The sequence below is a fragment of the Balaenoptera ricei genome, chromosome 2, assembly GCF_028023285.1.
Source record: "Balaenoptera ricei isolate mBalRic1 chromosome 2, mBalRic1.hap2, whole genome shotgun sequence".
In the NCBI taxonomy this organism is placed as follows: Eukaryota; Metazoa; Chordata; class Mammalia; order Artiodactyla; family Balaenopteridae; genus Balaenoptera; species Balaenoptera ricei.
The window spans coordinates 49662366-49675736 of NC_082640.1; the positions used below are offsets into that span (position 1 = coordinate 49662366).

General features: G+C 44.4%; 1 protein-coding gene across 1 annotated transcript in view; it reads right to left on the minus strand.

Moving 5' to 3' along the window:
* Positions 1–10636: 10636 nt before the first annotated feature.
* The window catches only part of LOC132360344 (protein FAM169B-like), an 83445-nt gene continuing 80710 nt past the window's right edge, over positions 10637–13371 (minus strand). The window contains 2 exon segments of the mRNA XM_059915404.1: positions 10637–11215; positions 12458–12552. Of these exon segments, the coding sequence (XP_059771387.1) occupies positions 11036–11215; positions 12458–12552 (275 nt within the window). The 3' untranslated portion in view covers positions 10637–11035.

Below are 13371 nucleotides of genomic sequence, written 5' to 3' on the forward strand. Positions count from 1 at the left end.
AGGCAGGCTGGGTCCACTGCCTGGAGACACACACCAAGGGCTGCCTGCCGCCTGGGCTGAGCTGGTTTTGGTTTGTGCAAGGCTGCCATCGTGTGGCCGCCGTGGGTATCTCCCTGGGAAAACTGCCCACGCTCTGCAAATCTAAGATCACCGTTTTCTGCCACCAGCCAGAAGGAGGGCTCAAGATATCGATTACGAGGAAAATCAAGTTCTAAGGTTCCCATCCAGGTCTGAATCTTCTCAAAAATGCCAGATGCTGAGGCAGCCTAAAACTCTGAGGGAAAATCTGTCTGAGGTGCAGTGCATAGCAATGAGTGTCACCACCGCTGCCAGACATTGAACCCCTAAGGCAAGCTTCTGCATGACCCTGGGTCCCCAACGTCCTCTGCCCACCTTGCATCTGGTTTTCTTTACTGAGCAGGATTTTAAGGTTCATCCATGTTGTAGCATGTATTAGCACTTCATTCCTTTTTATAGCTGAAGAATATTCCATTGTATGGATATACCACATTTTGTCTATCCCCCCTGCCAATTGATGGATTTTTTTAGTTGATTTCAGTTTTTGGTTATTATCAACAATGCTGCTATGAACATATGTGTACAAGTTTTTATGTGGACATATGCCTTCAGTTCTCTTGCATATATACCCAAGAGTGGGATTTCTGGATCTTACAGTAAGTTTGGGGTGGAGCAGCCCACAGGGCACGGGCCCAGGATCTGGGGATACCATTCTGCCAAGTAATGACTTCCCTGTGAATTTTTCTATATATATATTCATTGTAGAGTCAAATAACTTCCTCCCCGTTAACTCCCTTTAGATGGGAATAAAAGGACATGCATTTATAAAACACAACTATTACTACTGCAACACTGAAAGCAACCAAAGGAAAAGCAGACAAACTGGACTTCATCAAAATTCAAAATGTCACACTTCAAATCACATCACCAAGAAAGTGAAAAGATAACCCATGGAATGGGAGAAAATATCAATATTTGCAAATGATGTATGTGATAAGAGACTTGTATCCAGAATATATAAAGAACTATTACAACTCAAAAATAAAAAGACAATCCAATTAAGAAATGGGCAAAGAACTGAATAAACATTTCTCCAAAGACATAAAAAGGGCTGACAAGCACATGGAAAGTTGCTCCACGTCACTAGTCATCAAGGAAATGCACGTGAAAACCATTATGAGATACTAGTTCTCAAGCATTAGGATGGGGCCATAATCACAAAGATAAAAAGCAAAGAGTGCTGGCTGGGATGGGGAGAAACTGGAACACTCCCCTATTGCTGGAGGAAATGTAAAATGGTGTATCACTTTGAAAAATAATTTGGCAGTTCCTCAAAATGTTAAAAATAGAGTTACCATATGACCTGAAATTCCACACTTGGGTATAGACCCAAGAGAATTGAAGGCATATGTCCACATAAAAACACAATGTTCATAGCAGCATTATTGATGGTTGCCAAAAACTGACATCAACCCAAAAGTCCATCAATCAAGAAATGGATTTGTAAAAAGTGGTATATCCATACGGTGGAATATTCTTCAGTTATTCTCATACATGCTACGACATGGATGAACCTTAAAAACGTTATGCTAAATGAAAAAAAGAAAAGAGAGATGCAAATGACCACACGTTGTATGATCCCACTTGTATGACATGTCCACAATAGGCAATTCTAGAGAGAGAAAGTAGAATTTGTGGTTGCCTAGGGCTGGGTGGTAGGTGGAAAGGGAGAGACTGCTAATGGGTACAGGGTTTCTTTTTGAGGTACTGACTGTGGTGGTGGTTGCACAACTCTGTAAACATACTAGAAACCACGACAGTATATACTTTAAAAGAAATAAACTTGATGGATTGTAAATTATATCTCAACAGAGCTGTTATATAATAACAGGCAAGAACATGGAGGAACGGAATAATAAATTTTAAAACAGTGATTTAATAAAACAACACACCAGAGAAGCAGAGTCAAGATGGCGGAGTGGGAGGACGCAGAGTTCACATCTCCCCACAACTAGGGCATCTACCAGACACGGGTGGGGACTCCAACGCCCAAGGAAGAGGGAGGAACCCCTGAGTGACCAGGTAGGATGTGGGGGGGAGTGAGGAGGGAGGAGAAGTGGAGATCAGACAGGACTGGCACCCCTGAGGGGTGGCTGGGAGAAGGGAGGGGTTCCCACACCTGGAGGGACCCTCGGAGGCTCAGAGGATCAGGGGGGAGTGTGGCTAGCGTTTCTCCTGCCCATTTGGGCCCCGAGAAGCCTGCAGGGGTCCTGGGCCTGGTCCTCCACCCTCCGAGACCCCCTCTGGCAGCATGGGTCCTAGGGGCATAGGAGGGACAGAGGAGGGGGAAGAGGAGGAGAGGCAGATGAGGTGGGGGTACCCACCAGGACCAGAGGATCAGGGAAAGTGCAGCTGGTGTTTCCCCCACCCACTCAGGCCCTGGGAAGCCTGCTGGGCTCCCAGGCAAGGTCCTCCACCCACCAAGGCACCCTCCGGCCGTGTGGGTCCTAGGGTTGTGGAGGTGTGTGGGGAGAAGAGAAGAGGCGACTGGGGAGGGACCCTCCAGGATCGGAGGATCAAGGGAGATGCAACTAGTTTCCCCTGCCCACTCAAGCCCCGGGAAGCTTGCTGGGGTCCCAGGCCGGGCCCTCCGCCTTCCAGGGCCCCCTCCAGCCCCATTGGTCCTAGGGGCGTGGGTGGTGGGGAGGAAGAAGAGGAGAGGCAGATGGGGAGGAGCTCTCTGGGATCAGAGGATCGGGGGGAACGCGCCTAGCATTTCCCCTGGCCACTCAGGCCTAGGGAGCCTGCTGGGGTCCGGGACCTGATCCTCAGCCCTCTGAGGCCAGAGGCACTCGTGGGCCCCACCGGCTGTGCTGAGCGTAAGCCCCGCCCCTCACCCCCACCCCCAGGGCCTTTTCCTGCATGTGGGTCCTAAGCTTAGACCCCCTCCCACCGCCAAAGCCCTGCCCCCCACAGCCAAGGCCTTTTGCAGCTTTTTGTTTTTTCCTCCTTTTTGCTACTGTGGTTCTGTTTTACCTTCTGATTGTTGTTTCATCTATATTTATTTTTTCTAACATATCTGTTAGTCTTCTAATCTTATTTTATTTTTTACTGTTTGTTATTGTTCTGCTTTTTTTTTTTTGGCCACCCTACGCAGCTTGCAGGATCTTGGTTCACAAGACGGGGGTCGGGCCTGAGCTCTGGCAGTGGGAGCTCTGAGTCTGAACCACTGGACTAAAAGAGAACCACAGACCCCAGGGAATATTCATCGCAGTGAGGTCTCCTGGAGGTCCTCATCTCGGCACCAAGACCCAGCTGTACCCAACAGTCTACAAACTCCAGTGCTGGAAGCCTCAGGCCAAACAACCAGTAAGATAGGAACACAATCCCACCCATCAAAAAAAAAAAAATGAGATGACAAAAAAGTATGTTACAGATGAAAAAGTAAGGTAAAAACCTACAAGACCAAAGAAGAGGAAATAGGCAACCTACCTGAAAAACAATACAGAGTAATGATAGTAAAGATGATCCAGAATCTCAGAAATAGAATGGAGGCACAGATTAAGAAAATACAAGAAATGTTTAACACAGATCTAGAAGAACTAAAGAACAAAAAGAGATGAACAACACAGTAAGTGAAATGAAAAATACACTAGAAGGAATCAATAACAGAATAACTGAGTCAAAAGAACGAATAAGTGAGCTGGAAGACAGAATGGTGGAAATAACTGCCAAGGAGCAGAATAAAGAAAAAAGAATGAAAAGAATTAAAGACAATCTCAGAAACCACTGGGACAACACTAAACGCACCAACATTCGAATTATAGGGGTCCCAGAAGAAGAATAGGAAAAAAAAAGTGTCTGAGAAAATATTCAAAGAGATTATAGTAGAAAACTTCCCTAACATGGGAAAGGAAACAGCCACCCAAGTCCAGGAAGCGCAGAGAGTCCCAGGCAGGATAACCCCTAGGAGAAAAAAACCAAGACGCATATTAATCAAACTAACATTATATTCAAAGAAAAAATATTAAAAGCGGCAAAGGAAAAGCAAAAAATAACATACAAGGGAATCCCCATAAGGTTATCAGCTGATTTTTCAGCAGAAACTCTGCAGGCCAGAAGGGAGCAGCAGGATATACTTAAAGTGATGAAAAAGAAAAACCTACAACCAAGATTACTCCACCCAGCAAGGATCTCAATCAGATTTGATATAAAAATCAAAAGCTTTACAGACAAGCAAAAGCTAAGAGAATTCAGCACCACCAAACCAGCTTTACAACAAATGCTAAAGGAACTTCTCTAAGCAGGAGACACAAGAGAAGGAAAAGACCCACAAAAACAAATCCAAAACAATTGAGAAAATGGTAATAGGAAAATATCGATAATCACCTTGAATGTAAATGGATTAAATGCTCCAACAAAAAGACACGGACTGGCTGAATGGATACAAAAACAAGACCCATATATCTGCTGTCTACAAGAGACGCACTTCAGACCTAGGGACACATACAGACTGAAAGTGAGGGTATGGAAAAAGATATTCCATGCAAATGGAAATCAAAAGAAAGCTGGAGTAGCAATACTCATATCAGATAAAATGGACTTTAAAATAAAGAATGTTACAAGAGACAAGGAAGGACACTACATAATAATCAGGGATCAATCCAAGAAGAAGATATAACAATTATAAATATTTATGTGCCCAACATAGGAGCAGCTTAATACATAAGGCAAGTGCTAACAACCATAAAAGGGGAAATCAACAGTAACACAACAGTAAGGGACCTTAACACCCCAATTACACCAATGGACAGATCATCCAAACAGAAAATAAATAAGGAAACACAAGCTTTCTAAATAAACAGAAAATAAATAAGGAAACACAACAGACCAAACAGATTTAATTGATATTTATAGGACATTCCACCCAAAAGTGGCAGAATACACTTTCTTCTCAAGTGCACACGGAACATTCTCCAGGACAGATCACATCTTGGATCACAAATCAAGCCTCAGAAAATTTAAGAAAATTGAAATCGTATCAAGCATCTTTTCTGACCACAACACTATAAGATTAGAAATCAATTACAGGAAAAAAAACTGTAAAAAACAAAAATACATGGAAGCTAAACAGTACACTACTAAATAATCAAGAGATCACTGAAGAAATCAAAGAGGAAATTAAAAAATACATAGAAACAAATGACAATGAAAACATGAAAACCCAAAACCTATGGAATGCAGCAAAAGCAGTTCAAAGAGGGAATTTTATAGCAATTCAATCTCACCTCAAGAACAAGAAAAATCTCAAATAAACAATCAAATCTTACACCTAAAGCAACTAGAGAAAGAAGAACAAAGAAAACCCAAAGTCAGTAGAAGGAAAGAAATCATAAAGATCAGAGCAGAAATAAATGAAATAGAAAAGAAGAAAACAATAGCAAAGATCAACAAAACTAAAAGCTGGTTCCTTGAGAAGATGAACAAAATTGATAAACATTTAGCCTGACTCATCAAGAAAAAAAGGGAGAGGACACAAATCAATAAAATCAGAAATGAAAAAGGAGAAATCAAAACTGACACCACAGAAATACAAAGAATTAAAAGTGATTACTACAAACAACTGTATGCCAATAAAATGGACAACCTGGAAGAAATGGACAAATTCTTGAAAAAGTACAATCTCCCAAGACTGAACCAGGAAGAATTAGAAAATATAAACAGACCTATCACAAGTAATGAAATTGAAACTGTAATTAAAAAATCTTCCAACAAACAAAAGTCCAGGACCAGATGGCTTCACAGGCGAATTCTATCCAACATTTAGAGGAGAGCTAACACCCGTCCTTCTCAAACTTTTCCAAAAAACTGCAGAGGGAGGAACACTCCCAAATTCGTTCTATGAGGCCACCATCGCCCTGATACCAAAACCAGACAAAGATGTCACAATAAAAGAAAATTCCAGACCAATATCACTGATGAACATATACACAAAAGCAAAATACTAGCAAACAGAATCCAACAACACATTAAAAGGATCATACACCATGATCAAGTGGGATTTGTCGCAGGAATGCAAGGATTCTTCCATATATGCAAATCAATCAATGTGACACACCATATTAACAAATTAAGGAATAAAAACCATATGATCATCTCAATAGATGCAGAAAAAGCTTTTGACAAAATTCAACACTGATTCATGATAAAAACTCTCCAGAAAATGGGCATAGAGGGAACCTACCTCAACATAATAAAGGTCATATATGACAAACCCACAGGAAACATCATTCTCAATGCTGAAAAACTGAAAGCATTTCCGCTAAGATCAGGAAGCAGACAAGGATGTCCACTCTTACCACTCTTATTAAACATAGTTTTGGAAGTCCTAGCCATGGCAATCAGAGAAGAAAAAGAAATAAAAGGAATCCAAATTGGAAAAGAAATAGTAAAACTGTCACTGTTTGCAGATGACATGATACCATACATAGAAAATCGTAAAGATGCCACCAGAAAACTACTAGAACTAATCAATGAATTTGGTAAGGTTGCAGGATACAAAATTAATGGACAGAAATCGCTTGCATTCCTATACATTAACAACGAAAAATCAGAAAGAGAAATTAAGGAAATAATCCCATTTACCATCACAACAAAAAGAATAAAATACTTAGGAATAAACCTACCTAAGGAGGCAAAAGATCTGTACTCAGAAAACTATAAAACACTGATGAAAGAAATCAAAGATGACATAAACAGATGGAGAAATATACCATGTTCTTGGATTGAAAGAATCAATATTGTGAAAATGAATATACTACCCAAAGCAATCTACAGATTCAATGCAATCCCTATCAAATTACCAATGGAATTCTTCACAGAATTAGAACAAAAAATTTTACAATTTGTATGGAAACACAAAAGACCCCGAATAGCCAAAGCACTCTTGAGAAAAGAAACCCAGAGCTGGAGGAATCAGACTCCCCAACTTCAAACTATACTGCAAAGCTACAGTAATCAAGACAGTATGGTACTGGCACAAAAACAGAAATATAGATCAATGGTACAGGATAGAAAGCCCAGAGATAAACCCATGCACATATGGTCACCTAATTTATGACAAAGGAGGCAAGAACATACAATGGAGAAAAGACAGCCTCTTCAATAAGTGGTGCTGGGAAAACTGGACAGCTACATGTAAAAGAATAAAATTAGAGCACTACTTAACACCATACATAAAAATAAACTCAAAATGGATTAAAGACCTAAATGTAAGACTGGACAGTATAAAACTCTTAGAGGAAAACATAGGAAAAACACTCTTTGACATAAACCACAGCAAGATCTTTTTGACCCACCTCCTAGAGTAATGGAAATTAAGACAAAAATAAACAAATGGGACCTAATTAAACTTAAAAGCTTTTGCACAGCAAAGGAAACCATAAACAAGACGAAAAGACAATCCTCAGAATAGGAGAAAATATTTGCAAATGAAGCAATAGACAAAGGATTAATCTCCAAAATATACAAACAGTTCATGGAGCTCAATATCAAAAAATCAAACAACCCAATTAAAAAATGGGCAGAAGACCTAAATAGACATGTCACCAAAGAAGACATACAGATGGCCAAGAGGCACATGAAAAGATGCTCAACGTCACTAACTATTAGAGAAATGCAAATCAAAACTACAATGAGGTATCATCTCACACCAGTCAGAATGGCCATCATCAAAAAATCTACAAACAATAAATGCTGGAGAGGGTGTGGAGAAAAGGGAACCCTCTTGCAGTGTTGGTGGGAATGTAAATTGATACATCCACTGTGGAGAACAGTATGGAGGTTCCTTCAAAAACTACAAATAGAACTACCATATGACCCAGCAATCCCACTACTGGGCATATACCCTGAGAAAACCATAATTCAAAATTCAAAAGGACATATGTACCCCAATGTTCATTGTAGCACTATTTACAATAGCCAGGACATGGAAACAACCTAAGTGTCCATCAGCATATGAATGGATAGAGAAGATGTGGTACATATATACAATGGAATATTACTTAGCCATAAAAAGGAACGAAATTGGGTCATTTGTAGAGATGTGGATGGACCTACAGTCTGTCATACAGAGCAAAGTAAGACAGAAAGAGAAAAACAAATATTGTATATTAACGCATATCTAGAAAAATGGTACAGATGAACCTATTTGCAGGGCAGAAATAGAGACACAGATGTAGAGAACGGACATGTGGACACAGGGTGGGAAGGGGAGGGTGGGACAAATTGGGAGATTAGGATTGACATATATACACTACCATATGTAAAACTGATAGCTAGCAGGAACATGCTATAAGGCACAGGAAGCTCAGCTTGGTGCTCTGTGACAATCTAGATGGGTGGGATGGGGGAGGGAGGGGAGGCCTAAGAAGGAGAGGATATAGGTATACATATAGCTGATTCACCTCATTGTACAGCAGAAACTAAAACAACATTGTAAAGCAATTATACTCCAATAAAAAAATAATAAAATAAATTTTTTAAAAATAAAAATAAAACACACCATGCACAGCCTCTCTGACAGTCCTCGTGCACGCCTGCCACTTGGAAGGAACCCTGCAGAGAGCCCCACACCGACAGGGCTGTGTGCTGCCAGGGAGCGGCTGCTCTGAGCTCCACCATGCTTCCCTCTAACGCCATGTGATTTGTTCGCACATCTTTAAATGAATTACATCAACACATCAGTTTTTCTTCCTTGGGAGGATTCTCTTATTGATAGTAACTTCATCAAACCCCTGAGCCGCTTTGATCAGTTCATTTCCTCGTAAATAGAAAGCACCAGTGATTTATCTCAAACAGTGAAATGTTCACAGCTCACATTTACACCACGTGTGAAAGGTTACATCTGACCTCACACACAGCAGCCCCTCGGCTACAGACTTGAGACCACTTGTATGGCTGTGCCTCCTTCCCAGAGAGCCTACGTGCACTGCGGGACTTCACGTCTCCGTATGGAGCTCTAAACTGTTTCTATTCAGTTGGACTCGTCCCTCTTTCTAACGAATGTAAGAGAGACAAGCGTATTGGAAGATTCCAGGAGGGACCCTTCCAGAAAAGAGTTTCCTTGAGTCCAGGGACCATGCTGCACTTATCTGTATGTTCCCTGTGCCCGGCACAGGGCTTGGCCCTGAGCAAGCACACTGAATGTCTGTTGTACAGCAGGATGGATGGATGGATAGATGTGAACAGATGAGTAAATGCGTGGGTGGGAAGATGAGCGGAGAGATGGAGGGAGAGAGCAAGAGAGGGACAGGGAAATGGATGGGTGGGAGGATGGATGGATGGATGGACACATGGGTGAGTAAATAAGTAACAGAGGTCCCACCCCATGTACCCTTTAACCACTCAGGGAAGCAGCAAGTATCTTGCCAGCGCTCGGCAGCAGTCGTCTTCTTCCCACCCCCAGCCTCCAGGACGGACTTCACTATATCCCTAAAAGGTTGAAACTGTCCTTCCACCCACCTCTCCAGGGCCTAGCAGCAGAGGAGCAGAAGGAAGGTGTCACCCCTCACTCCTGAGGAAGCTCAGGGAGGCCCAGCGGGTGACCCGTGCTTAGAGGCCACGTGGGAAGGAGGGGACACCTGAGCTGAAACCAGATGTGTAAGCAGGAACGAGCCTGACGTGTGTGCGTGTGTGTGTGTGTGCATGCAGGAGGGAGTGGGGAGGGAGGGGAAGGCACAGACCCCCAGCAGACCCTAAGTGAGACTCTGGTGTGTCTGAGGATGGGGAGGCCCAGGCAGCCAGGAAACAGAAGACAGGGCGGGCGAGCCCAGAGGCGGGTGCGGCGTCAGCGGGGCCCTCTGTGACAGGCCCTGGGTGCTGCAAAGACAGTGTCGAGCCACAGAGGGGGTGGGGTGTCCTTGGTGATACAATCAGGTTTGCATTCCTCAGAAGTCAAGGCGGCACTTGGGTTGCCCGCCCCAAGACGACCTGACCAGCCTTCCCTGGAAAGAATCCTACTGACTCTGGGAGAGCCCACGCTGACTGCGGAGAAAGCCCATCCCGCTCTCAGGAGACAGGCTCTGAGACCTCGCGAAGCTGCCTGGACTGTGCCTTACCCTGTGAACAGGCAGCAGCTCTGGCCACGACCAGCCTCGCCTGTCCTCACTGAGGTCCGGGGCACAGGAACCCTGACGGCGGCTGGGCACGTGCCGGAGCAGGGCTGTGTAGGTATGTAGAAAGGGGGGCTGCTGTCACGTGCGGGCCAGGCTGTCACCTTTACAGTCACCTTTATTAGCACAAGACTGTCCGCTGAAGGCACCAATACTATAGAAGGGCCATCAGCCCGAGGTCCCCTCCGGCGGTTCCCTTGGGAAGTAGGTGCTGCTATGATCCTGGCGCCCGCCTGGGGCCCGCTCTGAGCGCCTCCTGCACCAGCCAGACGTGAGCCAGAGGCCTGGGTGTGCACCAGGCAGCCTGGCCCTGCCCTCAGGGAGCTTCCGACGTGGCTGAAGCTTCTCCAGAAAGAAACATGTCTCCTTGGAAACCCCTCTGGTGTCTGGGGTCTTGCAGTTACAGCAGGGCTGTCGTGGGCAAACCCCAGAGGGACTTCTGCAGTGTGGACGGGGCAGCCCTGAGCTTTCTTGTGCTGAAGAAAGAGGCGTAGTCATGTGGCTCCAGTGAAGTCTTTACAAATTCATCCTGAGCAAGAGAAACCATGTTAGGTTTAATGAATGGGCTTCTGAAATCTGAGCGTGGGAAAATGATTACTTGCCCCTGTACAGCGCTTTCGGATTAAATGAGGGGCTTCTCAGGCTGCCCATCACCTGAGCCCGCACATCAAGCCTGAGGTAGGAAGGTCTGTGTGGTCATTTGCTCCTCAAATGACAGCACGGCAAGGACAGAGGCCAGCTCCCAGCGACAGGAGCATGGAGTGGCAGGTAGCTCTCAAACCCATGTCCGCTGGAGCCTAGGCAAGCCTCTCAGTGGACTCAGCTCAGCCTCTGCGAGTCAGGGGTTAGGAGCTGGGACGCTTGTGCTTTCGCCACGACCCTGGGGGCAGCCCGGCATCCACCGCCATGCTCTTGGCTTCCTTCCCCTCCTGCTCAGCCCAGCATGCTCTCCCAAGCCACCCAGCTGCTTCTGTCACTGCGCAATCTCGATCATTCTTCTCCAGTTCTTCTCCACTGATCCTCTCCTGAAACCAGAAAAGAATCAACATAGCATCCCAATTAACGCTGGCCTGGCTGCGCCCCGCACCGCGAGCTCAGAGTCAGAGCAGGCGAGCCAGGTTCACACACCAGGCCAGCCACGGGGACACCGTGTTCTGTACATAAGATGCTCTGAGCACAGATTTACTGATGGGAATATATGTTTAGTGGTGGGACATTAAGTCCTGGCCTGGGGAGATCCAAGAGAGAACAAGGCAAGCAGGCACTACTACAAAAGTGGGGAAGCACAGACTTCCCCAGACACACGCCCGCAGGCATCAGGTCACACTGGACACCTCCTGCTTCCTCTAACGGCCTTCAAGGTTTTAAAGGAGAGTCAGAGATTAGCACAGAGGCAAAGCACACACTCGGTTCAGTAGCTTGACAGCCCATCTTTCCACTGTGACCCAAGGAACAGGAAGGCCCTCCTCTGCCAGATGGCTAGAACTGATGTCAGACACCAGTCAGCTTTTCTAAGATAATCCAGCACTTTCTGCGATGTTTTATGCCTTTGATGTTGAGTCTTCTATCCCAGAACCATCTGTTTTCCAAGATAAGCAGCATTCCCCACAAAATGCATTTGTAAGTTTTGGAGTTTAATGTCATTATCGATTCTTTAGGGATTCCAGAGCAAAGGCCCTTCCATGCCAGCAAATGGACGTCAGCACAATCACCTTGGGTGGACAAGTGTCTGGCTTGGCCTCAGGAAAATACTCGTGGAATCATATCACTCCAAAATCTTATAAACTACTGAATGACAACAGGTCAGCAAGAAATATTCAGGAACCATCCTTACCCGTGGTTCTATCTACCATTGCTCTGAACCATCTCATAACTTAATGCCCTATTCCATTTTCTAGCATCTGGGCTTGAGGGATGGGGAAGGAAAGAAAGATAAATTTGTCCACACATTAGTTCTGCTTGAAAGATACTGGTCCGTCACAGAATCTGAAATTCAGATTTTTCAGTATTTCCTTAACGATGCAAAATTACGGCTCATTCCCATGTGTTCTCTGTTTAGTTTTGGCTTCGTCAGAGCTTGTCTAGCTTAGAGAAGAGGACTGTGAAAAGTCTAATTGCAATGGCCTCTCCTCCCACTGCAGCTCGGAGATTCTGATCATAAATCAACGGCCTCCTGCCCCAGAGGATCCCAGAGCAGAGGTATTTAGGAAACTGCACTAGCATGACACAATGACTAGTCCTAGAATGACACACATTTGTCACTGTACCTTGTTGTCTTCTCCATTATGGGATATTCCGGGTCCACTGTCTTGAGAAGTGCGCCCATGAGCAGTCACTTCCTCCTTGGAATTTCCTGGGTGAGCTGCCCTCCCCAAGCAAGAGAGCAGGGTGAGCAAATGGGGTGACTCCCAAGGGACTGGACAGTCAAAAGATTAATAATATAATGGGGACACTTCCAAAAGCATGGATCCCCACGACCCAGTTCTATCCTTTTGACCTTCACCCTGACACCTGCTACATGCCCTCCAAGGACAGAAAAACCTTCCAGGTATTGGGAGAGTGGTTCTATTCAAGCATTTCTGAGCTGGAATTTTGATCTATTCTCCCAACTATTCAGGCATTAAATGCAGTCAGATTTCCCATTCTATTCCTTGGCCCTCCTCTTTGCTCACTGGAATTCTTACTCACAAGAGAGACCATAATCACACATGTTAATTCAGCCTCTCTCCCCCCCCTCCTACCAAATCAGTACTAACTTGGAAGGGGGTGACTTTCTTATCCTACTGTGCACTTCCCCACACCCCAAAATCCATATGTGGAGGTGTGGTGAGGGGTTCAGATCCCTTAGGAAAAAAATATGCAGTTTTCCATTTGAGCTGAAAATACAAATGAAACACATTTTTCGAATAAAGAATAAATGTATTACTTGTTACCTATGTAAGTAAATGTTTAAAGGTTATTTCCAGACTCTATAAATGAGCAAAATTTGGTTTGGCAAAATTGAAACATAAGCATCTAAAAATACCAGCCCTCTTTAGCCCTCTCTGATATGAAAGATTTTATATAATACAGTAGTAGCTGCCCATGTACTTTCCTTCACAAAAGCCATAAGCTCATAAATGAGCTCAGACACTTCTCAGCCAGCCTTATTGACTACTGTATCCCAATCACCTGGACACTT